Here is a 27490-nt window from a genome sequence, read left to right as displayed (position 1 = left end):
TTCTTATCCACGAAATAGACGGTTTATACCTTTACTGGACTTCTTCGGATGCACGGGAATCAACAAGCGATTCGCATATTACGAGTATTTCTTAAAGTGGCTTTCGGGAAGCTTTACATTTAGTATGCTTACTATAGAATGCCTTTGAGTCCGCTTGAGGATTTTTTTCGAATCTTCATGATACGTAATTGGTAAAGGCCAGAAGATATAACAGACATAACCTTGATGAGCCAAACGAATCTAATGTTGATCCTGTTAGGTTCAATTTTCCTTCTGATTTCTCGACGGCCTATTTTGGGACTTAGATATTGCCGCGCATCACATTTATGTGTGGTACTGTGAGTGCCACATGTGGTACGAACCAAAAACAGCCGATCTAGCGGGTGGATTTTTCAAAAGAACTCAGGCAACTCTGGGCGATGGCCGGACCAGTGCGACGGCTTACAGCAGCGACAACGATGAGTTAGCGGCTGATGCTTAGGGGCAGCAGCTAGCACAATCATTACCAATCAACGCGAGTTTGCAACTGTGGCTAGCCGTCAACAAAATTTTCGTTTACCTTACTATATTCTATATATTGTACCTGCCTAACGGGAGAACCACCACAACTGGTGGAATTTGTGATGGCCGGGGGTGGCTGAGCGGCAGAAAAAGCCGCATTGTAGGTTCAAGTTGTGTATGAATGTTGGAATACATGTTCCAACACCTGCTTAGACCACAGCCATCGTCGACGAAAGGCTGCCTGGTTCTCATCGTATTGTATGGAGTGGATGACGTGAAGAGTGAGTGGTAGTGCGAAAGAAGAACATTGTATCGACCACAATTAGGGCCCTCCGCTTCAGCTGCGGCGTTGCAAATTGGTTTTTTTCCTGCATACGGTTTAATAAAGCTAGAAAAAAACTCGGTAAAAGGTGGCGACGAGATTACCTAGTACTACTAGACAAGGCAGTGAATGTGAAATTTAGTGCGTGCCCCTTTTCCTAACCCCTATTTCCCGCTCCTAATTGTCTTTTCTCGCCTCCCAGGATACGAAAATTACGTGCTCGTGTGTGCCAGTTTTTGATTTTCGAATGTGTACAGCCAACCAGTGATAGTAATAGCACAGCTGGTACTTCTAGGATTAACCTTACCGTGTGTTGTTAGCTGGCAAAACAATCGAAGAAAATTAAGGTCTGTGATTATCATAGGAAGATTTTCACTCATGAATTTGCTGTCAATTCCTGTTCTAAACGCTTCTGGTGCCGATCACAAGGGTCCGGACCAGCGCTTGTGCACAGCATCGATGTCTATTGCTTCCGCCTAAGCTACTGTGTACCCCTGTATAGGGTGCGGTTCAGTAAGAAGAGAAGTAGAGAGGCCGCTCCATTTTATCGCCACAACCAATCTAGCTGTTTTCACAACTACGCTAATGTTGCTACTTCTAACTAGTTTACTTACATACTGGCGGTAGGGCTGGTGCAGGCATATAAAAAATACACAATCGATTTTCAGGCAACTGTGCAACGACGCAAGTGGTTGCGTCTGCCCCCCTCCTCAGAAACAATAAGTAATAGCATAGAGTATAATAAAAATATACACATATACGTTGACTTCACCAAGAAGAAGCAAGAGAAGGAGGTTGACGCGTTGCTCCTATTGACGCTACTGCTTCTTCGTTGTCACGATGGGCACTTGCTTCAGCAAATCTCGTTCGGGAGTTAAGGCGAAGCCTGACGAAACCGCCTTAAGCTCAGAGGTAATGGGAGCTCCTCACCCGATTATAAGTGGCGGACATGGCCCTATCCAGACGGGCCCTGCAGTCAGCAGCGTAGGAATGGTGGGCGTCGGCGGAGTGCCGGTTGCCGTGGGAAGTGTTGTTGTGGCTACCGGCCAGGAGCCAAGACAACATATAGGCATCCACTCAGGACACCCGGCGCTGGACGCTGCCCTCGGTGGTGGTATGCCTAATGATGCTTCAGAAGGTGGCCATGGGTCGCCTGGTATAATGTCCGCCGCTCCAAAAGTATTTGTGGCTTTATACGATTACGATGCTCGGACTGATGAAGACCTATCGTTTAAGAAAGGCGAACATCTCGAAATCCTGAACGATACACAGGGCGACTGGTGGTTTGCCCGTAGCAAGTCAACGAAACACGAAGGATACATACCCTCGAACTATGTAGCTAAGCTCAAATCTATCGAGGCTGAACCGTAAGTACCATATGCTTAAACATTTCGGCTTTCGTGTATTTTTAGCAGAAAGTCATACGCACATAAAAATATGCACATTTTGAATTATTTTATATTGTAAACAATGTGCTGAGTGAATAAATTTCGCAAAACTCAACAGCGAGGCACTGCATGAGCCTAGGTTTTTGAAAGCCGTATACTGAGATCACAAAGATGGACAATTATTTCTGGAAGTTGAAATAATCAAGCTATTCATCTTGGTGTAAGAAACCATGGCTATTTATGAAAAAGACAGATTTGTGCTGTTCCCATCAAACGATCGAAGCGGCTTGTCATATTTTTGTTGGCTTAAACCTAAACGATTTTATCTACATATGTAATTACGATGGATAGTAATTGGACATGGAATTAACACGTCAGAGCTGATACATCCTCGGACAGGGTCGCAAATTACACGACGTTGGACACGAACTTTGGGTTCATAGCGGGTACATCGAAAAATGTACAGAACAGATTATCCTCATTTCTTTGAACTCGATTTCCCTTTGGAAATCTGTCAATATTTTGCTCTTAAAAGTTCTATATTTAATCGGGATATTAACGCCTTCTCTTTCGAGCAAAACGTATCCCAAAGAAAGTAACAAAGATGTGACAAATGTCTATTAACAGGTACGTAATAGTGACATGCGCACATCACTAGGCAAAAGAATGACATACCGTCATACATGTATGTGCTACAACTTGGTTGATTTACCAGAGAAGCAAATGGCATTCGAAGTTCCCGTTTGTGTTGAAAATTTAGCTGCTATATCCCGGGTCATTTAATTCTAACTACAGCGGTTGCTCTCATTTTTGAACGCAAAAAAATAATATTGATTAATCGTTGATTTCTCGTGATTAGCAACGCAGAATACATCGAAATATTTCGTCTCCATCCAATGATACTGTCGGTCAACCAATAAGCCAGCAGTACTTTTACGACACTACAAAGAACTGAAATTGATATATTGATAAAATCGACCAATGCAAACGACGTCGTAGTACATCTTCATTTCATTGTTAATGAACTCTAAAGCTGCGCCGTTCGCCCTCATTCTTTCTGTTCATTTCAATTGGCATTGATAGTTCCGGTAGCCCTACTGACGGGCAGTTGTTACGACGGAATCGCTTCTTACTGTGGGGCTGGTTTTCTCCAAGCGGTAACTATAGAAAGCCATTATAGCCAAGTTCGATTGAATATCCTATGTTTCAAAACAAATAGTGACTCCTTGACACCGACATAACCAAACAACACCGACAGTAACTCGAGGCAGCATTTCGTCTATGATATTCTTGATAGTGGGACTTTCCACCCTTGGCAGGTTGCCACTTTCACTAGGTGAACTAACAGAGATAAATATATCTGCTAATTTCCAAGACCTGTTGCGAATTACGTTCCCTAAATATTTTTATGGCAAAGAGAAATAAGACATTTAATGTCAATATAGGAGTCGTTTCGGCCAAAGGGTTCCTTAATAACAAGAGCGCGATGTGAACCCGACGAATCTGTTCTGAGGAACAAAAGCCTTGTTGTACATGTGCTTCATAAATTTCTTTATTAGATCGTACAAAATCAAATTAGCTATTAAAGGTACTATGATTCCGCAAAGACGCATGATTCCAGCTTGCTAGGTTGTTAAAGGTAATGGTTCAACTTTCCATTAATGATCTGCTCATGTGGAACAATTAAAAATATAGCTAGAAGCTCTTGATCTGCAAAACCGCTTGTGTATTATAATATACAGACATGGCGATTTCTGAAATCGTAATGCTATACACATAGTTCTAGAGTGACGAGATAGGTAAGCAGATAATTGGTTAGATCCCGAGGTAAAATTTAGTGATTTTTAGTATACAAATGTTTTAAAGTACTAATTTACTTCATAAACTATTGTAAATCTAGTTAAATTTTTTTCTGTGGTCCCCTCTACGATGAGTCACCTAACAAAATTGGCGCTGGCAAATGTTAGCTATAAGCCAAAGAATTAAGCCATTTTAAGGGTGCTACGATAGTTATTAGAAGCTCGAGAAAATCAGTAATCGTGATTTTGTTTATTTAATGTTTTTATCAGAAGCTACCATACCATGTAGACAAAGACAAGACTGTCGATTGGCAGTGGGGTTAATGGCCAGTTGAGGAACCTGAATTTAGGTATTTTGCTAGAATCTTAGGATTAACAGAGTTAAAGGTCTCCAGCCATTTCTACAGCCTGAAAAATTATTCTTCAGCCGAAAGTGTCAAAACGTGACCTTCCTGGCTAGTTTTGGGAATACAATATGGCTATAGATACATCATGTCTTCAAGTCTCAAAGATCAACTTTTCCACAACGGGTAACCATCAATTGCTACACCCTTTTAGTGCTTTAATTTGTTAGAGTCCTCTTTACTAGTCAGTCATTGTATACTCCTACAAAGCCTCTGTTATATCTGTTACAAATGGAAGTGTTAGTTTAATCCCATTTCTAAAGAGCTTGCTTATATACGTGAGTAAATATAAACGTAGATTTCTCATGTAAATTTTGAATGACATTCTCGCACACATGTTTTGCGAGTTTTTGCGTATAATAATAGTAATAATAATCACCGATGCGACCACATCCCAGGGGTTATTACCACTTATTAGCTTGTGGGTACGTCACTGTGGGCCGTGGGTAGTTTGCGCTGTCTTTACGTTGGTTTCTGCCGCATTCCGTCTGTTGGTGGTAGCTGAAGACAACTAGCGAACCAGCAGTTCAATTCAGAGAGCGTTGCTGTAGTTACTGAAGCCGCTTCTGCAGTTGTAGAAGTGGGTCGCCAAAGCGAACGAACAGGATGCAGTGTCGGGCTTGACGAATGGACATACGAACGATTGAACGGGTCTTCCAACTCGCCTTGAGCCGGGCTCTTTCCGGATGCCAGCTGCAATACGGCTGCTGAAACGCTATCTCGTGGAACCTGCCGCGTTTGCTCATTCGCCGAGGAAGTAACGCTGGATAGAAACTGAAAATCTTCTTTAAAAGAAAAAAAGCAAAGAAGTGACTGTAGGATCGGTATCAAGACGAAAACACGTACAGACATGAAATACCATAGGGTTCATGTTTGTATGCTTTTGTCGTTGCTAATGTGTAGATTAAAGCTTCTGTAATCACAGTCTTGATTCGCTTGGAACTCTAACAGACAGATTTCATGCGAGGTTATGGTGTACCATTTATTTCCTTAACAGGTGGATGTCAACATGGTGCTGGCTTACGTTTTTGTCTGCGTGCACTATGGCATGAATCGCTGCAGACACTAGCTGGTAGTTCATTTTTTAAATCACTTAAAATAAATCAAAACACAATAGACAAACATACCAAAAATAGGTACCTTGAAAACAAACCAATAAAGTAACAAACAATGAATAAATAAATTACAAGCAACTTCGGGGGACTGTGAAGTTATTTAACTTTTGAACTACGTGCTGCTTGCAGACGACGTTTGGCTAGTAAATTCTCCTGTTTTTTAGAAATTTGTAAGTAAAAACAGATTGGTATTACTCGAGAAGGAATCCGTTCAAAAGGAATATCATATTTCGGTTTTGGAAATCAGTGCTCAGTGATGAAGTTCTTGTTCCCTGAAATTTTAGCGCTGCAGAGATTCATTGGAATCAGTGAAGACATGAGCCAAAAAGGCCTTAAGCGAAAGCAGAGTATGTGACTTATGCAAACGTTTCAAGTTCAGAAATTGTGAGAAACAAGGAGGTGATTAAATATCGGAACCCGAAGGACAAGAACGTAGTGCCGCAATTGAAGAAGCTTTTCATAAAAACAGAGCACGGAGTTTAAGGGCTATGTCGACCAAAACTGGCATTTTACATGTGACGTGTTATTATATAACATACATATAACGTATTATTATTATATATATAATTATAACCCAAATGCTGAAAATGCGGAAACTAAATAAAGAAACGAGTCTCCCGTGAATTGATTTCGGGTTAGTTGGAAACGCATATAGTGCTTTCCACGTGCAATTTTCGGAACATAAGTTAACAAAAAACCCGCCTGAAGCATATGAAGGTCGCCATGTACAAGACATGGTTTAATCTCAGTCGCCAGCTTGAAAAGGACCAAACGAGAAAATGGCATCGCCCTCGAAAGATATTAAGTTTGTCTCGAGTAGATTTGGGCAAAAGGTGATGATAGTATTTGCAATGGTTTACTCTCTTAGTTCTTCAAGAGACACATGGACCGTTGGCGCGACAATCCAAAGCATGCAGTCTGCTTACTTGCTGACATCACCAGGCCTCATTGCCATGTCTCAGTTAATTCTTAGATTAAGCAGAGGAATATCCAACATAGGCTTTAAGTAGCTTAATCTCCCAACCTAAGTCTGTGTCAATATGGAGCGTCCATATTCTAAAAAGGTTAACTGGTGGGCAAGCATATCTCACTATCGATTTATTTCGAGAAACCATGGATAAAGCAATTACACATAAGAACGCGAATAATAAGTATATAGTTACCCAGGGGCTAGGAGAGCAACTGAGACAAGTTAAAGCATAGTACTTTAACACATTAAAAAATGCTCATTATAGCCCATCTAGTTCAAAAGTTGTATAACTTCTGATTCCTTTCTTTCTTTTTTGTATTGATTTTTTGACTTTGATTGATAGTTTCAAAGTTCGCTGGATTCGCTTGTAACAGCCTTGTACCATAATGTAAATTGCTGACATGTGCAATTGTATCACCATAACCTCCGGTTCCAACATATTGTGTTTTTACTGTGTTGCGATATGTAATGAGCTTTTATGTTTTGACTCGCTTAGGTAAACTCATACTAGAAGATGCTAGGATGTAGTTAGCATCTCAGATTCTGTAGTTTTAACCAATTGTACTTCGTTAATCAAAGCTCAGATGTTTACGACATTACAGTATACCTGAAGCAATAAAGAAATTTAGGCTGTTGTCGGGTGGCCTTTATATTTTCGTGATGTCATTTTTGTATCATAAAATGCATATTAAAAGAAGACATATAGATCAATATAGCTGTTCTTTAACCTGTAAGTTACGCTATCTTGTCCTAACACTTTGCACGTCTTGCTACACACTACATCTAATGGCACATAATGAGTAACGTGATCTGTTTATCTATTAGGTTGGAACATTAAAGAATTGAACCGAATTTTAGTAGCAGATTAATTTATCATGCACTCGCCGGCATTCTGCATGACCTTCTTTAAACTTCAAAAAAATTTTGCCGCGACAGATACAGGTTTGATCTTAAAGAACTTGTTTAAAATCTTTCAGTTTCACTAAATGCAAATTGTGGTCTGTTTAGGATAGAAATATGGCTTATCTTTGGACTAAGACGTATTTGCCCGAACTATGGGTCCCTTACTGTGCCCCATATCGTCGTATAGGTCGCTTATCACCCTCAACACATCTGTGCTGAAATCTGTTATTGCGTTGGTACGCCAAATATTAGGAAACAATGGGATGCCGTGTTTCGCTGAATCGTCCACTTAGTCTATGGCGCCCGTATCCTTAATTTATGAGAGAATCTTATAAATTAACGCAAAAATCATAACTGCAATTAATCTTCTTAGCCAATTCACGAGTTATTTGACAACTATTTTCGTTCAGAAGTGCCATTATATGACCCTTATAGGAGTCGCATGATTTTAGGTTCTGCATCCTTTGGTTCTAAGAGGCTAAAATATGAAGTTTACACCACATAATTATTACAGGTTGGTCCAGCAGCTTTTTCAAATCGGAAAAACGCGAATTAAGTGTCGCGAATGTGCTTTTGATTATCAAGGACATCTATATTTGAAGTTTTAAAACGAGTTAAAATTTTCTTCATTGAACAACTAGATGACAACGAAGTTCTGGAGAAAAAAGCACACTGTCGATACGCCTTTATTTAAGGTTCACCGATAATAAGAAAAGGCTTTGAGTACTGTCTCGACAAAAAAAAAACATTGTATTTTTCTAAAGGAGAAAAGACTGTGTGAATGATTACGTTTTTCGAACCAAATTTTTGTTTATGTGCTTCGGAACTATGTAGTTAATAAAAGCATCCAGAATGCTCTCATTTGTAATGATTAGTGTCGTGCATATGCCTTTTATTGTTGTAGTTAGCAAAGGAGTACGCACAAAACCTTAATAATATTAGGTGCTGTGTCAGCTAAATAGGTTAAATGGGCGTATCTCCCTATCGAACGAAAATCATGTTTCATTATTGTGGTCGAAGGACTTCTGAGAATATCATTATTCCAGCAACGAACAAGTTGTCACGCAGTTACTGGTGTTCAATATTCGGGCATTTTAATACTGCGCACAGCTAGTGAAACTAGTGATTCGCGGCCGCAGTAGAAATCGAAGTATATATTGAGTGCGTTTTGTATCCGAAACAGGCGCAGCGAATTATCTAAAACGAAGGCGAGCTACACCACCCATATTATCGATATCAACGGCCGAGGTAGAAACAATAGCCGGCGCACCCACTGATGAGCTGCTCTTTCTTCTTCATCCTCCTTTGTTCTTTCCCTTTCGTTTCTATCGCTTTCGTCATTATCGCCATGTTTAGTAACTGAATCTATTAGTAGCCAGCACATTAAACATACCTCCTCAAAAAGGTATGCTGCTTTGCTGTGATTTTTTCGGGTAAATCTCGACACATTGAATTCATTGAATTTAATCGAACATTGAATCATATAGAGACATAAGATTCTTCTTTGCTACTTTAAAAATAATATTTAGATTCCACTATATATTTAAACTACAACAGCGATTTCTGGAATTATTAATGGAGAAAAAAACCTGGAAATAAAGAAATTTCTACGCATCGGCGTCGACCGATATATCAAAATTATGAATAAATTTCGTGTAACAAATATTTGACTATACATGAATGAAAAGCTTAAATATAACTATTAAGGTGGATATGGCAGGTAGTACTAATATAAAATATTCGTAGGCAGAACTCTGAGTGTTTGGCCCGGCCTAGTAATATCGTCACTTTATTCTTTGTCGTTGTCGGTTTCCTTGGACACAATATCTCTATCGAGTGAGCAGTAAAGGTGTCAGCATGGCAAGATGATGCGTCATTGTTAGATGTTTTTTGACAACCCAAATACAATCATAATGACCATTGCTGATTGATCATACCTTAGGAGCAGCGTGTGTGAATAAACCAGAGTTGTTTGAGTAGTTATTCTTATATCTGCGCACAAAATATATTCACTTTTTCGAGCTCGTGAAAAACACCGGGTGAGTATGTCAACTGTTAACAACGAATTTTTTTATTAATAAATTGATTCTATTAGAAATTTTGGTCGTTTTGTTTTTGTTGAGCTTTTCTTTAAGGCTAAAATGCGTTAAGCTTTTGGATCCATCTGCCCTTCGGAGCTATAGATTTTCTCTAGTCTCCAGTGGAAGTTGAATTACCCAGCCAAAAATATATGTACTGGCCAGTTTAGCAAATGAGTTGCTTTTATTATTTGTAAGACGTGTATATACCCGGCTTGGGTAGATACATTTATGTATGCACATTTGTTTCGTATTAAAAAATGCAGTCACGTGCGAATTCTAGATCGACTTCAAATGTCGGCCTATTTTGTGTAAATCTTATGCGCTGTTTACGTGCCAAATACGACGTTACATTATTGGTACGCACTGTGCAGTCGTATATTGCAACCTGGCTTTCAAAGGGTTATTACAAAACTATATTATTTACATATATTATGCCTATACAAAGGTGTAGCATATTTATATGACACGTTTTGTGAGGGTGCTGGTATAATAACCCTAATGAGTTCCTTTGCATACGCAAATTTGTTGCAGCTCATTTATCCCTTGCTTTGACATTGCATTATATAGTTTCATAAATATAAAAAAGTGTAGGTGAACAAGCTGTGTTTATTATTAAATGTAAAAAAGAATGCTAAATATTAAAAAAAATTAATTAAAAAAAGAACGGGTAAGAGCAACAAAAATATTGTCTGGTGGCTTGGACGACTAAACTTCTAATTTAAACAGTAAAGGGTCGTTGGTTCAAGAGATATGCCACCGAAAGCATAACTACAGTGAAGTTTTTAAATAATAGTCACTGCTGTATGTAAAGCAGATTACTGTATTTTGTTGAATGTCATTGTAGGCCATAAGTAGCTTACGCTTTCATACATTTGTCTCACTAGTAAAACTATTGCAAAAATTCGTCTGAATAAAAAAAATTGTCTCGTAGAAATTACTGAGCTATCTTTTTGCCAATTCGTTCTTTGTTTCATTATTTAACTACACTTGTTGTGGACTGGAACCTTTAGTAACTGTGTTTTCTGTTAACACATTATGTACTGGACGCATATACAATCAGTTAAAACACGGTTGGCAGGCAATGGACGAAATGTGTGGTCTCATTCCCTAGATGTCTATCATACGCCAATATCAAGATGATATTGGAAGTGCCTATTCATAAAAAAAAAAGCAGTATTAACTGTTTGCTCCTTCTCAGAAGCATAATACTTGAAATGCTTGAACTGTTCTTCACAAAACTCGTCTGTTAGTCTTTGTATAGTGGCAGCCTATAGTATTAAATATAAAGTTTTTTCATATTTAACCAAATAAAGAGATGCGAAATATTTTGTTGTGGCTGCCTTAATCATCATTTCCTTTATTGTGAATGAAATGAAACAAATCTATTGCACATATAATGAATGGTTGAGCCGCTGCGGATATATCTTTCCTCATACCAGAATTGTGTGTTTTCCAATGAGAAGACTCATGTGTGCAAGAAGTGGCGTCTAGCGAATTGGACAGAAAAATAAGATAACATGGGATACATTTAGCACCAACTGTACGGTACGGGGACAAGGCCCCTACGTTTTGAATTTTACGTCAGGTATTGTCATTAGTCTGGGCTGGCTCCCAGCACGAAACGAGGTCTGTCTATGCCCAAACCTAAATTACAACGTGTCCGTAAGATGAACAGTCAAATACGTTATCCACTAAGTTGCCACGAAGAAACGGACACAAAGTCTATCTATGAACGATCAAAATTGATGCAATTACCTAATCATATACTGGCATCATATCGGTCGTTCACGTTGTGATTAATGAAAACGAACATAAATGATTAAACCTTGGAAAACATAAGAGAGAGTAGGCAGAGCTGAGTTACAATTTTGAAAATGTAGTTTTATCATTGGAAACGAGTGGGGTGAAAAGACAATTGATTTACAGTTAAGAAAACACAGCTTTACAGTTGACGCAGATACGGCGAACAATTAGGTGAGAGTTGTTCGTGTGAAAAAAAGATAAAAAGGTACCGATTGTTAAAATAGCTTTGGTATTTCACAATATTGTTTTTGATGTGAAACTGTTCTATAAACTATCTAAAAACCTAAAGTGCTTAACAAAACCAGATTTTGCTAGAGACTCCTATGTTCCAATAATTTTATGAAATTCGTATCAATAACTAAACTCAGCTTTATAGCAGGCAAAGAAGTTTTTTGAGGTTCTGGACTTAACTCTAAGAATTTTCTTGCGAGTTTTTTCTACTTACAACAAAAGATTGTTTCAAATATTTCAAATATATCAAATTGATTTCAGAAGTGTTTACCTATTTCATCATTACTATTAGCAACATAACATATTGTGTAGTTGCATTCCCTATTCGTAGTGTATTCAAGCTGCATACACCGCCGTAGGCAGTAAGCCTTTAGTTCAATAGTAATAGGGCTGAAGTTTGAGATCAAACAAAAACATTTTTCAAATTACAGAAAGTGTCTCAGGAATAAATGTCATTAATACTATCAAAATTATCTGCTTAAGTGGACCAATATTGTGATTGCAATGCACGTATTTAACATAAGCCCTAGGCACTTTTTAAATCAGTGTTTAAACAACGCATTTATAAATGAACCTGGGGCAGCCGTAACAAGCGCCCCACGTAGTGATTTTCTAGCATAAAAATAAGTTGGCAAGCTGCTGCCTTAAGCAAAAGTGTACCCGCAAGTGAAACCTACGCACGAATGATATGAATTTATAAAAAAACCTGCTGAAGACAAATTGGATCTGGTCTTTCAATTTAATGAGGATAACACGTTAATTTGATACTAATTACGACATAGCTTAAATATTTTGCTAACTTTCCTGTTTTAGTCCGTTCTTATTATCTACCATATTCGAAGTGGTAATTAAGGACGTAACTACAGTAGTCAATAGGTAACGTGCAGTAATATGTAGCGTCGAAAAATAAAAGTCCCTCGGGACAAAGGTTATTTTTTCCAAAATTAAAAGAAAAAATACACCGCTCAAGTACCGTTGCACTTTGGTCTGAAAGGACGAACATAAATACATGATAGATATAAAAAGACGCAAAATTTTATCATGTGCAAACAACATTGCTTGTATGTAAATCTTTTTTTAGACAGAGTTGTGTTGACGTGTACGTGGTGTAAATTATGATCGTTTGATTGTGTGCTACTATTGTTTTAAAGCACCGATTTTGTGAGTTTATGGTTGTCTAATAATTTTGCAGGAGCTCCTTTTTGTTTGATCCGGTTTCGCTTCGAAATGTTTAACCCAAAATCGATTGTATCTTTTTTACACCACCGCCGTGTTTTTACACCAGGCATTACAAACTCTCCATACATTTACCTATTCATATTTTGTATTACGTATTTTCGTAAAGTTTCATGGCATCAGCAATACTCATTAAGACGCCAGCCGTCGTAAACCAAATTTTGTGCTAATATGAGGTAATATGAATACTGGAAGATTTCAATAACATGCATGATTTCGAGCGCTACTAATTAGCATTTCTTAGAAGACCTATTTCTTTATCAGTTCCGTTTATAATAACTGATAAACGATTCTTCAACAATAACAAATGCTAATAAAATAATAGTGCTAGTAGGAACGTGTGTTGTTGCTATTTTTTAATGGTTCCGCGATTTGCTGCGTATTTCAGGAGACAAAACAAGTCCTAGAGACACTATTATCTTAATTATGGTAAACTACTCGTAAGAGGAGTCTGCTATCGCCAGACGCTACGACTGATAAATTTTTTGGTGGATAGGTGTCATTTCCATACTAGCGCTAGCGTAGGGGGATTAGTTTGGGTGATACGGATTTTGTAAGTTTAGTCAAAATAGACCTTTAATCCTTAATTTAGTCACTTTCAGAGTCGTGCGTTTATATTGTTGTATTCGGTTATATGTATATGCAAGTATTCTGTAAGTTCGCTTAAAGAAAACACGAATTTTCGCCCAAAGACCCTCTATTTGGGTGTATTAAAGAAATTTATTAGTGACGCATGCATCAAAACCTGCAAAGCATGGCTCAACTGGTTTTGCGTCGGACTTACTATCTTAGGGTTCTATGATGTATGACTGGCAGTGATAAAAATATTTTTAAAACAACGAATACTCATGTTTGAGTTCTTTACTGCACAAAAAATATTGAGAAATCTGTTCTTCCTAAAGTCTTAGCTGAAAATCGTTTTTTGGGGTTATATACGCATTTATTATCACTGAAAAAATCTTAAAAGCGCAACTGTCAAATTGAATCAAGTTATTAACTACTCTGCGTTTTTGAAATAATCGAAGGTAACTATAGGTAAGGCCAAACCCTAAACACAAAAATTTCCATGACTGCGCATCTACAATATTGGTTCCGCTATTCTGACTGTATTATTGCTGATGTTCATTATCTGGAGCCTATTAATCACCAAGTCAGAGCCCTTAAGTTGGCAGGTTTATCTTGTCAGTAGGTCCTTCAGTTCGTTAGATGTGCAATTTGGATTTTTGATAGTTATGATTCTAAGGTAACAAGCGTCGAACTGCTACGATTCTTTGCGTTTTCTGATGTGGTCTTTTCATGAACAAAGGTATATCAATATATAAAATAAGGAAAGTGTAATTAAAATTCTTATGCAAAGCGGGCTTCAGTATAGCATTCCAAAATTTTAGAAAGTTTTGGGAAATCGTTGACCTCAAAGAATGGTTTTTGTTAACATCTAATAGCAACACAATGTCAAGAAATGCCTACTTTATTGCAAGTCGTTTTCAGTGTGACCACACCCATATTAAATGAATGTTTCGAGCCATAACGCGAAACCACTATTGGCTTCAAAGCATGCTACGATGGTTCGATAAGCAGCATTAGTTCCACGTCGCTCCCCATCGCCACAAGCGCGTAATCAATACGGAGTGTTGGTGGAATATTTGTCCGAATCAATCGATACATCCTTATGTTTCTGCCAAATGTGTGTACTTCTGTGGCTTACTAATATCACTGGTAGCTTGTCCGCGGTTCCGTCTATTGCTAGTCATGACTTTCTAGACGTTTTTAGTCGTCTCGGATTGCCAAATTGCTACTCACGTTATCCTTTCGGACTGTTCTGCTCTTAATGCCGTTTTACGAATAGTCGGGAAATCCTAACGTATTCTAATGTTTGTCTCTGTCGACACCAAAACTTGAACTGCGTAGGAAACGTGTAGTGACTTGCGTAATATTTAAGCACAATATTATGCAACATTTAGCTTTGAAAGCTAAATTTTGTATTCCGGCAGATTTGACACTTAAATGTTTGTAGAAGCTCTCTCATTACTGTATGTTAACCAAATTACACACTTTTTTTATAAAAACAACACATGTTACCCCTCAAGGATATGCTTAACAAGATTTCTGCACATGCATATCTGCGCTGAAGGTGCAAGAAGAATGATTGACCTAGTACAGTAAATGATCCAGCAATTCAAGCTTTATTAAATTGGTGTCAGCAAGCTCCAGCTAATGGTTTGTTGACTGCCACACCGAAGATAGGTGTACATCGTAACACCAGAACCTGAAAGTTGCTAGTGAACTCTGTTTTATTGCCTGAAGTGAATACAGTTCGTGTATATATGCTTATACTCAAATAATCTTTAAAATTGTAAGAAGGCTAGACTTGGTTCGGCTTGAAAACTGTAGTGCAAAAACTGCATGTCTGAAAAGAACGATTCGTTTGTGTAGAAAAACAAAAAAACTGTTCTTTGCGGCATTAATGTGTGGTATCGAACATGTAGAGTACTAGACGGAAAGGCACCCTGGTGGGCGTCCATAGCCGACTCCCCCGTGGCGTAATGGTAGCGTATTTACTTAATGGAAGAATACGAAGGCCTAGATTCGACTGCAGGCATAGAGATACATTTATTTTCCTACACAAATTCGAACAATATAAAGGCGATAAATACAAGGACCCTCCATCTTGCTCCGTTCCTCCAAATTTTTCGTATTCAGCCCTTGCCTTTAAAGGTTCTTGACGTAAGGTTTGCACACAGACTATCACATTGTGACAGAGCTGTGCGCGTCGGCAATGTCGACGGCGGTTACTCACTTTCGATACCTTAATATTTAGTTAATTAGGTTGATTAAAACAACATGCTTGGCGCTTATACAACATACGCCAGTGCTAACATTGGAAGCACTACAAGATCTGTCTGTGCATACATGCTAGAATATGTGGTTTACATAGTATGGCCTAGTAGAGAATCAATTGCATACCCTTGTTATTTACTTAGTTAGCAAATTGCCTCTGATTCAGCACTTGATTGCCATGATGTTTTTCTACGTTTTCAGGTGGTATTTCGGAAAAATTAAGAGAGTCGAAGCAGAAAAAAAGCTTTTATCTCCGGAAAACGAACATGGAGCTTATCTGATTAGGGATTCAGAAAGTCGAAGAAATGACTATTCATTGTCAGGTAAAATGTAGAATACATCATTTGAAAATATTAAATTCAGTTGCGCTGACATTTGATAAAATCCCAATTTTTTAATACAATTATCATTGTAATGGGTGAATGTTGTGTTACGATAGGTCGTGTAAAAGACTCCTTGAAGAAAAAATGCGACGTTGTCACTTAGTAAATAAAACATTGTTCAGTCGTTAGTTAATTGTTAGTCCACTGTGTGGACAAGTTGACATCATAGTGACGAAACGAACCCATTTGAAATCCTAGCTTCTGGTTGATTTTGGTAGTATTCTAAAAAAAGCTGTCTAAAATTAGTTCAGCTAAAAATTATGTTTATTCGTTAATATCTCGTAACGGGGAGTAATATTCTTCAGTGTGGTAACTTTTCAATTAAACGTAAGCGAAGTTCTAAATGCTTTGAGATAAGAAATTGACTCACTATTTAAAATCACACGATTTTTAGTCACACGTTTTGCTTTTTGCATTTACACTAAGCATTTTTTAGATGATTTAATATAACTACTAGCGTACTAGCCACCTACGTTCACAGGCTTTGCGTCAGAGTGATAAACGGAGATGTTACCATTACATAATACTAATAAGTAATTCTATCTTCAATTTATACTAAAAGTTATCAGCGCTTACGATGAGTCAATCATAAACAAGGTTTTATTGCGTAATTATTAAGAAATCTTTATATTCTAATTTCATTTTAGTAAGAGACGGTGATTCCGTCAAGCACTACCGTATCCGTCAGCTAGACGAAGGAGGATTTTTCATTGCTCGAAGGACCACATTCCGTGCACTACAGGATCTCGTAGATCATTATAGCAGGGACCCCGATGGACTTTGTGTCAATCTCAAAGCACCTTGCGTTCAGGTTTGTCAGATTTCGACGTCACGCAACCACTGTAAATGCTACAATATTTTTATCGTCCTCACTCAAATCATAAGACCTTTTTTAGTCTTAATAGTATCAGTCGATATTCAGGTAAATAAAAAATGGTTTTTATATTTTTTATCCGAAAGACATTTGATTGAACCGGCAAAAAGTTCTAAGTTATTACCGTGCTATTTCGGTAACGATGAAATGGGTAATAACTGTAGCGGCTCAAGATAATTTTATGAACCTATATTACATCATTATCAGCTTAAAATACCAGTAGTTTGCCCGAATGAAGTTCGACTTTACGTTCAAAATTATTTTTAAAAATTCCACCTTCGTGCACCTACATAATCGCCAATTCAGTAGTGTTTATGCGGCTGATATATGGAATTCGATCTCCCGGTGGGTTCGTAAAATATGAGCTGATTAGTATTGTGCATAAAAATGGAATACCTAATCAGAGAAATTTATCTCTAGCCTTTCATATTGTCTGTTTTTCAAGTAAACTCAATTAGAACCTTTGGGATATTAACATTTTATTCTCGTACTTCTACTTTTAGCTAGAGCCTTTCCTCTTTTGAATTGTGTTGAAGGTTATCAATTAGTTTTTCATAACGATGTGCTGTAGCTAGCACTGTGCCGCCGTTTGTGTGGTGTGTGACATCGTTTTTAAGAAGTAACGTTTTGTAAGGGTCACATTACCATTAGGGTTGTATCAAATTGACTCTGATTTCTTCTGAAATTAAGTTGCAAAGCAAATTAAATAAAAACATTTTTTCTGACTTAAAATGAGACTAAAATAAAGATGAGTCACCAAATCACTTCAACTAATGGTTGTGATCGGTTACGCCTATAATACGTCTATAATAATATATTATACTATATAATGCATTAATTGCTCAATATCTTAAATGCTTTTCTCCACTTCGCGGGACATTATTTATAATTATGGTGCGAGTACTAATGGGAAAAACAATTTAGTGTGACATTGTTTCCAACATCAATAATAATGAATACTCACGAATTTATTTAACAAATCCTATGTAAATGAATAAATATTGAATTCAACAACATGAACAAATATGAGAACTCCAATTTCATGCAATGATTCCACCAAATCTAAAATTTTTATTTTCCCAGTTTAGATCTGGAATTTATTCATTACTAGAAATAAAGAAGTAGAAACTTTTTATGCACATGTAATACTCAAAATAAGAAATTTAGCAACAGAAAAATTTTTTTATACTTTAATTATTTGTGTTGCTTGCTCTTGTCGGAGCGAGCGTGTATAAATTCATATCTGAATTTTAATTACGAATTCCACTTTGCTAACTAACGGAGGCGTGAAAACGAAATCATGTAGCGTAACCTATGTTCACTAGTAGATTTTTGAATTGCTCTGTACTGTTAATGCTACCTTGTTTTTCTCATAAAAATCTTAAAAAAATGACGTATATGTGTTCTGGCTACAGGTAGTTAGAAAGGCAAAGATAGCCGGATTCTGGTATTGCTACTGGCGGTGCATCGAGTGTTGGCTACGAAATAGCTAAGATTCCAACATGTTGTAATTAATGGTTAAGTTTTGTAAAAGTCTAGGCCAATTTTCAGCATCTGGAGGAAAAGCCCAATATATATATAATACGCTGCTGCCTCGAAGTCAAATCGCTTTAAAAAAACGCAAACAGACGCATTGGCAGCTAGACACACGATATCCTTTTAATCAATAGCTAGCTAGCACTCTCTTGAAATAAATAGTTTTAATAATATTAGTCTCTTCGACCCTTGCCGACATAAATAAATCTATTGAATCGCATGACGGATAATGAAGGCGATATTTAAGTGAATAAAAAGCGTATACAAATAATAGCTTGTGTGCGCTATATGAATTGCAAGCATAGCTTTGTAAATACGTTCATCTATGTCTCGCGAAGCTTGAGTATCTTAAGGTTGTTCTATACGTCGGGTCGGAAAAGGGATCCAAAAACTTGGTGGATTTACGATCAACATCGCCCCAGTGTACTTTAGAATTTTTTAGGTTCCGTTTCACGTAATTGTTGAAACTTTTTTGTTGTTATTACGTAATTTTTCGTATAATTGATTAATATTGAAGCAAAGGATTTTAATTATTAACATTGGGTTTATTACTGTCAAACGCATACAAAGTGAGCCCGTAATCATTGTTCAGTTAAGACAAAGTAAACTAGCATATGTTCATAAGGCGGCGTAGCCTGAGTGGCTAATGTGCACCTTTTTGGGTGCATTGTTGTGGTAACCATGATCCTACGGTCATCGTTAGTTCAAATTTTAGCGATGGCAAATAATTATTATGATATATTGTGATCGTGCAGCCTCATAGGCCTGTTAGAGAAAAACTTACGTAAATCCACCAAGACTCGTTTGGTTATGGTTAATGGTTCAAACAGCGGACGTAAAAAATTAAAAAATATATCTATGTCCTTTACCTTAAACAATAGTTTCTAAATGAGCCTGCTGGACGCCATAGATAACTTCGTTGTTATCATATAGTATACGAGCATACATAGAATACGTGGGACTGTCGCACCTTGTAATACTAGGTCAAATGGATATATGGGTCTTTTTATAGGAGGTATGAGATATACTCCATTTAATTACGTGTGTCACAAAATTACACTTTTGATGAGCATTTGCCCTATTATTAACTATTTACGTTATACAAATGGGTGACTTTGCGTTTGTAAAAGAGTATCGTCAAAAAAGCATCAAGAACTTGGCAGCGGACTAACTGCACGTTTTTCAGTCGTCCAACTCTCACTTGTCTCAAGTGTTTTCTGAACTTTCGGAAAAAGAAAAGTTACAGCGGGAATGGTAGAACTAATGAACACAAAGATTGAAGCAACAGCGGCACCGAGTTCTTCCACAAAAAAATGCGACAGAAGTTGCGACGTGAGAGGTGGCATATTACCGTAGTGAAAAACCCACAGAATTCATTCATTCACAGAATTCATTTTTCATCCAGAATTCAGGCCTATTTTGGCCGACAGCATTACGTAGTGTTCCATTATACTCCCTGACAGTCGAAAAAGAGAAAAAGTTCAGTTTCTGACCTGGACCTTGCAGTTTTCTACTGCTTGAACTGTCCTTTGAAGCGATACTCAGACGATTATACGACCCATATACATATGTCTTATCACTTGTGAACCTGGCTTTCTTAGGTGCGATGAAATTTTCTTAAATAGTTTCAGACGGGTCTGCACGTGCTTCACAATTTCGCAACAATCTTTGCTGCGCGCCTTCTTACCACCAAATGATCTTTCAAAATGGTCCAACATGACTCGTGCGAAATGTGTGTGTGTTCTGCGAGTTCCTTAGGGAAGTTTCGACCGTTCCCTAGCACGAGTTCCTTTGCTTTTCCCATTTTTACGTTTGCGTTTGCTGTGGCAGGTCGTTTAAATAAGTCTTGTCCTCAAGGCTTTTTGTCCATTGCAAAACAGTTGGTAACACTTTTACACTTGACAATAATACGTAGCCTAGTACTTAAAAGCCCTGTACAGCATTGACATTACTTGTGCGAACTTAAATTAATTGCTAACATGAAAAGTATTTACGCTCTTTCGAATTCTGTTTTCGTTTCACAAAAAAAAACAAAACATGTCCGAAAGACATACATTTCTATGCGCTTGCAAAAAAATATAAAGCACGCGTTCGAATGCTCTGAAATTTAATTTGTGGATATGAGGTGCAAGCGTGTGTGGCACCACATACCCTGTAACAGGTTATCCTTAGCTAACAAAAGCCATTCGTTATATCCATACCTTTTTAACCCGGCAATAGCAGTGTAATTTTTAGAGAATACTGTCTCCATAAATTGCTGAAGCTCAAGCTATCATATCTACGGTAAACGCTATTATGAAGTGATTCCTTTTCCCAAACTGTGCTGCGTTGAAATCTTGAGCAACAGAGGCAAACACAATTAATTGTCCTCTTTTTCGGACAGTTGCGCAATAGTTATCGAGATTGGCATATCCCGCTCTTGTACAACCTGATTGCCAGGAATACATATACTTTTGTAGGTGATTTATACAGGAACATTGTAGAACCTTACTGGCAAAATTTTCGAACCATGGGCACAAGTTCATATACTTAGTTGATATTTCATTAGGTGCTTTTCTTAATTTTTACAATTCATACTTGAAGCGCGCTGTCTGTATGTCACTGAAGTTACTGTCAAATATTTTTACGTTATTTTCAGGCGCTATGATAGAACGATGTCCCTACTCGTAGTTTGTTTTTTTAACTTCTAAGGAAAAACTAGTTTCCCAAATAGAACTTACTGAGATGTCGTGTGTATTTGCAAAGGTTGTTGCAAGCTATGAATGCAAATATATTTAATCATGTGCATAAGACAGGCAATCCTAAAAATAGCGCTCGAAGATCGTAACTCTCAAATTATTGCGATCTCCTAATAACATGCCCTTTCCTTAAAGGTTTGCCTTCACGTCATACCCATCTTTAAAGCAAATTATGGCGAACATTTTTTAAGCTACCTTATCTAATCTGGATATACTAATTGGCAATCTATTAGGGTTCGGTGAATAGCAACTCACTTTTGAATCACATCTCATTATAGTTGAACAAATTTTTAATTGGATAAACCTCTGATTAAGCAGTAGTTAAATACACAGACATGAGAACGGTTCCAGCAGAAAAATTTGTTTTGGTCACGTACAATTTTTATTGAGCAAGTGAAGTTGAAGTGCTTTACTAATCTGTTGTATGCATCTAATGGTATCCACTGCTTTGCTAGTTATCCAAGAAGCAGTAAGTGGATACACAAATGCCGGAAAATACTAATACCACTTTTAAACTTGAACTCAGGGATATATTTATATAACTACCAATGTGGCTTACCGCTGGAAACCTAAGTTCAAGTATGACCAGTAAATAAATAACAAAATGTTATAGGAAAAGTATAACACAAACGTGATATGGCTTGCTAAGGACGACGTGAGCGATAGTAATGCCTTTTGGTATTTTCGATGCTGTGTATATTCAGAAGTGTCCTAGTTTTATGCAGGTTAAGCTGAATGTCTAATATACAGAAAGCAGGTGTCGTGTTTTGATCGGGTGTAGTAATGGCAATTGTATCAGCAAATGTGATTTCGTGATATATGCACTAACAATAGATCGTGAGTGCTAAATAAAGATGTGAAGTAAACGTGAGCGACAAAGTTTTAAATTGGTGGAATCGTCTAACTGACTTGTTATGTCTTTCTTTTCTCTCACATGCGTGCGTAGGATCAACCTGCCCAGCAGTCGTGGGTACGTAAGCGGGGACGATCGGCGACCACACTGTATGTGGCTGCTGTTCAACCGCTCGTGATTGCTATCGGCTGCATAGATATTTTTGCTGGACAGAATTGTAAATATTAAGATGGTTAATGTCTCCTAATCAGCGAGTCAATAGTATAGATGAACCTTTGAAAATAGTATGCCTGTTATTGAATTAGCCCGCCAGTGTTTCTCATAAGGATGTGTTTGGGTTCTACCCTCAATCACGTGATAACCTTTTTTGGTCTATCGGCACGGCTGTCACGTACTGTTTTTCCTCATAGTTGAAGTGTACCAGTGGAACCGGCATCTTCTCCTGGATATGTTTGAATCGATTCTCTTAACAACCTGTAGGTGGTTAATAATGCTTATAGGTAGCTGTGCTAATTATTGCGTTTGCTAGTGATTGTACAAATGAAATCTTTCTAATGAATACTGTTCCCTTAGTACCGGGTGGATCCACTGTATTTTTTAAAATTTTTTTAAGTTTTGGTGTGACTCTGAAATCATGCATTTTGTAAAAATGTATTCATCATTTAGCACTTAGTTGTTTTCGTAAACGAACGTGTAATGCAAGTTAGGCTTTTATTGTTCGTTGTATTGTGCATGTGCCTGCTGAACGTTACCTTCCTTATCCTATTTGTCCTTTGTTAGACGCTAGTAATTCATGTTTCGCTTCGAATTCAGTCTCGGAAAAAAGCTATTCACGCTTTATTTCCACTATGCATGTATACGGAACCTACTATGATAAACAATCACAAAAAAACGCGAAATTTTTTTTCTTTCAACGCCATAAGTCATTTCTTTCTACCAGACTTTAGTAGACTCCCAAATTTACCTAAATATGCTGCTTGTTTTGTTCCTATTCATAGTCAACATAGGCGTTTTTCACTCCATTTTATTATTCAGACATTTCGATTGTATTTCATTATTTGTTAAAGCAATCACCTGATTGGTGCCTTTCTTACCATCAATGACGGCAAAATGTAGTGAGGGGATGGTTACCGATTGTAAGGGACGTGCTAGGTAGTATTTAAAGACGTTGACTTAGATGGGAGCTTACTTCAACGGATGAAGACCACTATTTACTCATCCATTCAGGAGTGTAAGTAGGCTACGTAAGCGACCTTGAATATCAGCGAACTAATGACAGCGAAGGCAAACTTCTAAGACGTCACATGGAGATGGGCGGAAGAGACAGATTTGAGTTCAAGATATGACATAACTTTACTGCACTGGTTAGCTTGCCATGAAAAGTATTTTATTTAGATGTGTTCCGCTTACGCGTCTTGGATTCACCTACCTGCTGCTGTTGAGTTCATCGTATAGGTCGAATTTTTACATTGGTGATGTCGGCAATAAATACTTCAACCTATCCGATTGGAAGTAGAACCGTTAGCGACGTCGAATCACTACGGTACCCTTTTGTTGATACCGGCAGAACATAATTTTTTGGTCGTCGCTTTGAACGGAAAGGTCCAGGGAAAACTTCCGCATCTCTACAAGCAAAAAGCAAGCAAGTTAAACGCCATTCGGAACCATAATCAGTAGAACACAGCTCTCCAAATACATATTTACACAGCGACGAGTGTGTTTAGTCTGACTGAATCGTCACAGGAGCTATTTAAATTTTTATAGTGGAGCTTCCTGTTTTAGTGGGTAGCAAACTTGATAACATATGCCCAAATATACGTTTTGTGATATCGATGTGCATTCATTTTTTGTGATGTGAATTAGCTCATATAGGAGTAATGGATGTATAGCACATGATACTCTAGAAACAAGCCTAAAAATTTTATTTTAAAATTGTGTTTATTCACTGGATCCCATATTTCACTCCGCTAGCTGTCACACTCCATGCATTTAAATTGTTTTCTAACATTAGCTAACCAAAATTTAACGAGAAATATTCTATGCACGTTATTGGTATTCAATCAGCATCGTACGGGTGAAAATATCGGAGGCATTTATATAATGGGAACCTTTATTCTGCTACGTTCGCGCTGCTCAGTTCAGGATCTATGGTTCAATGCACATCCATTAAATTTATGCAGTTACCCAATTTATGATGTGATCAAAGGGTGGATGAAATCGTTGATGCTATGCTCAATATGTTGTTCAAAAATCAAAAATCTAGTTTTTAGATTAATTAGCCCTTAACAATTAAAAAATTGCGGGAACAAACTGCCAGATTTCAGAAAGCTGTTAACAGATATTGCTATCATACAGGGTGAATAAAAACATGAATATAAAAAACTAGCAAAGAACGCTGCATATAATTATTCTTTGACTGGAAATTACATGAGCTACTTTTCTTCAAACGTTTTAGGAACTGCAGTTAATGTCTGTCGTGAGTTAATCTTTGCCCAGTGAATTTGATTAATGCTGCAGTTAACCCAGTGAGTTTGCCGGCCGACAGGACAAGCATTTTATAATACTTGCTCTGTGTTGACATGTATTTAATCACAAACGCTTATGCAACCTTTGCGATCTATTTATTCAGAAACGTTCAAACAGTTGCTGCCGTATTCAGTCATAATCCTTCTTAATCCATGTACAATCCACATACAGTCATTAATTCATACGGTCACTGATGTGTATTTATTCACAAAAACATGCATACTTTCTATTGCCTAGTAGAGTCGAACGTCGCACAGGTTAGATCTCATGAGCTTTTTGTTTGCGTGTTTAGTGGAACTACGCTATTTTCATAACCGATGCAAAAATTACAACCTTCGGTCGTCGGAATGGATAGCGCGAGCACGTGGCAACAAGCCCACACAACCAAGCCCTCCTGGTATCCTGACATAAATATCTTGGTAGTATTCGCAATAAGGAGGACTGCTCTTACTGCTTAGAGAGATTGACCTTCTTTCGGCGGCGTATTCCCACATCCGCTGGTGGAGTTGAAAGAAACTCGCGGCCTTCTTCCGCAAATAGGCATATGTCACAACCGCGTACGTACGCATGTGTGCTTTAAGCCAAGCTCCAGGTTTTGTGTCCGGAAAATAATACACACACGGGCAGAGCAAACGGTTTCCCGCACCTAGGTGAGATGATACTGGTACCTGACTGCAGTGACACATATGGATCCATATTTTCTTCCTTTGGGCCGCCAAGATAGAGAGTGCCCCGCCTGAAAAAGCCGTCCACTTTCAAACCTGACAGTAAGGCAGTACAATAATCCTTATTGTTCACTGATAAAGTTTCTTATGCGCCTCGAGGTCGGCGTCGCTGTAGAGATCCGTGGTGATAGACGTAGACTGTCGTATACTGGACATTCACCAGCGCGAGTTCCTCCCTCGAGCATCACCTGAACTAACTCTGCATTGCTTTCGTTACGGTAAAAAATTATCATACTGATCTTACTGTTCGTTAAATCTTTCTTCGATAAAAGTTGGGTTCAGAGCTCCGCATTCAAACCATCTAGCAGAGACCCTTTGGCATTCACAATTCATTAGGTGTCTCGTCTTCCGTGTAGCGACGAAAGGACTGTTCCGGCAAGCCAGAGAACACTAGTTACTTCGAAACTCCCAGGTTTCTCCCGTGCTATTCTTAACAACTAGTATAGGCCGGGACACTCCTTGTAAATGCCTACGCACCTGCCTTACGAGTTAGTCCAGTGGCCATTTTCATTCTTTCGCAAGCCGCTTCTCGTCAACCCATTGCTTAAGCCGAACTTGTTCAAGGAACACCTTCGTGGCTTCGGTCTGATTGCCAACTATCTTAAGCTACAACTAAGACTTGTTTATCTTTGTCGTTGGCTGGCAGAAACGAGTGTTACACACACACCCGTTTTGCGCTTGCATATATAGTCGTAGACGTGTATTTATTCATAAATACATATTATATGTTATCAGTTACACCAGCTAAAGTACTCCTACAGAAATATATCGTTAAACCATAATTTTTAAAGGAAAACATAATGATTGTTTTGTATAATTTAAATCAAGTGAGAATAACTACGTCCCGTTATATAGTGTACATGGGAAGACAAATTTGCAAAATGACTATATCTAGCTGTTTTTGTAGTATGCACGTAAAATATATAAGTGCAGGACTTTTGCTAGTGTAAGAAATACGTTTTATTATTTTGCATTAATCGTAATTACTATGTCATAACAGCCAGCGGCTGTACTCCCCACAGAGAAAATGCTTTGTAATAATTTTCCTTGGGTGAATGAACAAACGACCAAAATAGTCTATTTTCATTGTGTTATAAAACTTCAATGCATTTTGCTATTTGAAGGGTTTCTATTGTGGAACTCGGTTTTCCAACTATGTGCGGCGACTTGACTGCGATTCTGCGGAAAAAATAAAGCAATAATGTTAAGTAGTTTTTTTTTGGACACCGCATGTTCCGGTGAGGACATAGTGCTCACCGGAACATGCGATGTTGCTCACTACTAAAGCCTCCTCACCTGCTAAAGTTGGGAGACACGCGGTAGTCTAGGTTCGAATTCGAGCGTGAACACGTTTCGTGCTGAAAGCCACCCGTCTGATGGAATGCTAAACGGTGATACCGGACGTAAAATTCGAAACATTTCAGTTTAGAGACCGCAAGTTTGGATGCAATCTTCGAGTACTTTCGAATTAAAAAAGCTTAGGCAGTAGCATGCATAAATCTTCATCTAAGCGATTACAAGATTTCTGGCTAATAAGCCAAAGGTCAGCAAAAATAAAAATACAATAAATAACCACTTTGTTTTGTCAACTTTAAAAGACTGCTCCAAATATATGTATATCATCATTTACGGAGAATGCAGAGAGTAGTTAATTATTGGGTATATTCAGAAAGGAACAAAAATCATATCTTCTTTACGTTGCAAAATGTCGTAGCGCTTTATGCTATGTATTTTATTTATTTGTTTCAGTTTTAACATTCCTATTCTATTCTAAAAGCGCTTTTATATTGTCTATTTACGAGGTAATTAACAAAGGTGAATGTAAATGTATGTTATAAATCGCAAAATACAAAGAAACTAGAACGGAATCCACATGATGAAAATATTATTGCTCAATGATAACGCGTCAAATTCAGTACAAAAAACTACATTAAGCTGGAAAACCACAGTGCGGAACTTACAGTTCTCGCAGTTTTAGACATACTGATTTATAAGGTGCACTGTCCTATGTTTGTTTTCTAGTAGTTCTGAGGAGCAAATTTACCTCATAGCGTTTAATAAATATAACATTCAAAGACTTTTGCAATAGGTTCAAAGGCCTGTGGCTTGAATAGTAAACTTACTAAACGGTTAAAACTTCAGAAACACTAGATGATCGCTATAATTGTTCGCAAAGATTTCTACGTACCACTTAGCATATGTAAAATACCTAAAAGTAAAAGTTACTAAATTTTGGAGGCTGTACACAATCCGAGCATCATCTA

At 37.8% G+C, this 27490-nt stretch overlaps 1 protein-coding gene across 3 annotated transcripts in view; it reads left to right on the top strand.

The window, feature by feature from the left end:
* The first annotated feature begins 472 nt into the window (after positions 1 to 472).
* Src42A (Tyrosine-protein kinase Src42A) overlaps positions 473 to 27490 on the top strand; it is a 38316-nt gene continuing 11298 nt past the window's right edge. The window contains exons 1-5 of one of the 3 annotated variants that reach the window (XM_086982151.1): positions 473 to 782; positions 1492 to 2190; positions 15793 to 15914; positions 16622 to 16785; positions 22069 to 22092. In XM_086982151.1, coding sequence (XP_086838277.1) covers positions 1664 to 2190; positions 15793 to 15914; positions 16622 to 16785; positions 22069 to 22092 — 837 coding nt within the window. In that variant the 5' untranslated portion in view covers positions 473 to 782; positions 1492 to 1663. Of the gene's footprint in view, positions 2191 to 15792; positions 15915 to 16621; positions 16786 to 22068; positions 22093 to 27490 lie in introns of all 3 variants that reach the window. The other 2 variants (XM_086982150.1, XM_022789687.2) reach the window with 2 other exon arrangements.

Source organism: Varroa destructor, unplaced genomic scaffold (genome assembly GCF_002443255.2).
Source record: "Varroa destructor unplaced genomic scaffold, Vdes_3.0 BEIS01000002.1, whole genome shotgun sequence".
NCBI classification, from domain to species: Eukaryota; Metazoa; Arthropoda; class Arachnida; order Mesostigmata; family Varroidae; genus Varroa; species Varroa destructor.
Note: the sequence above shows the minus strand (reverse complement) of the source record. Positions and strands in the feature narration are given on the sequence as shown.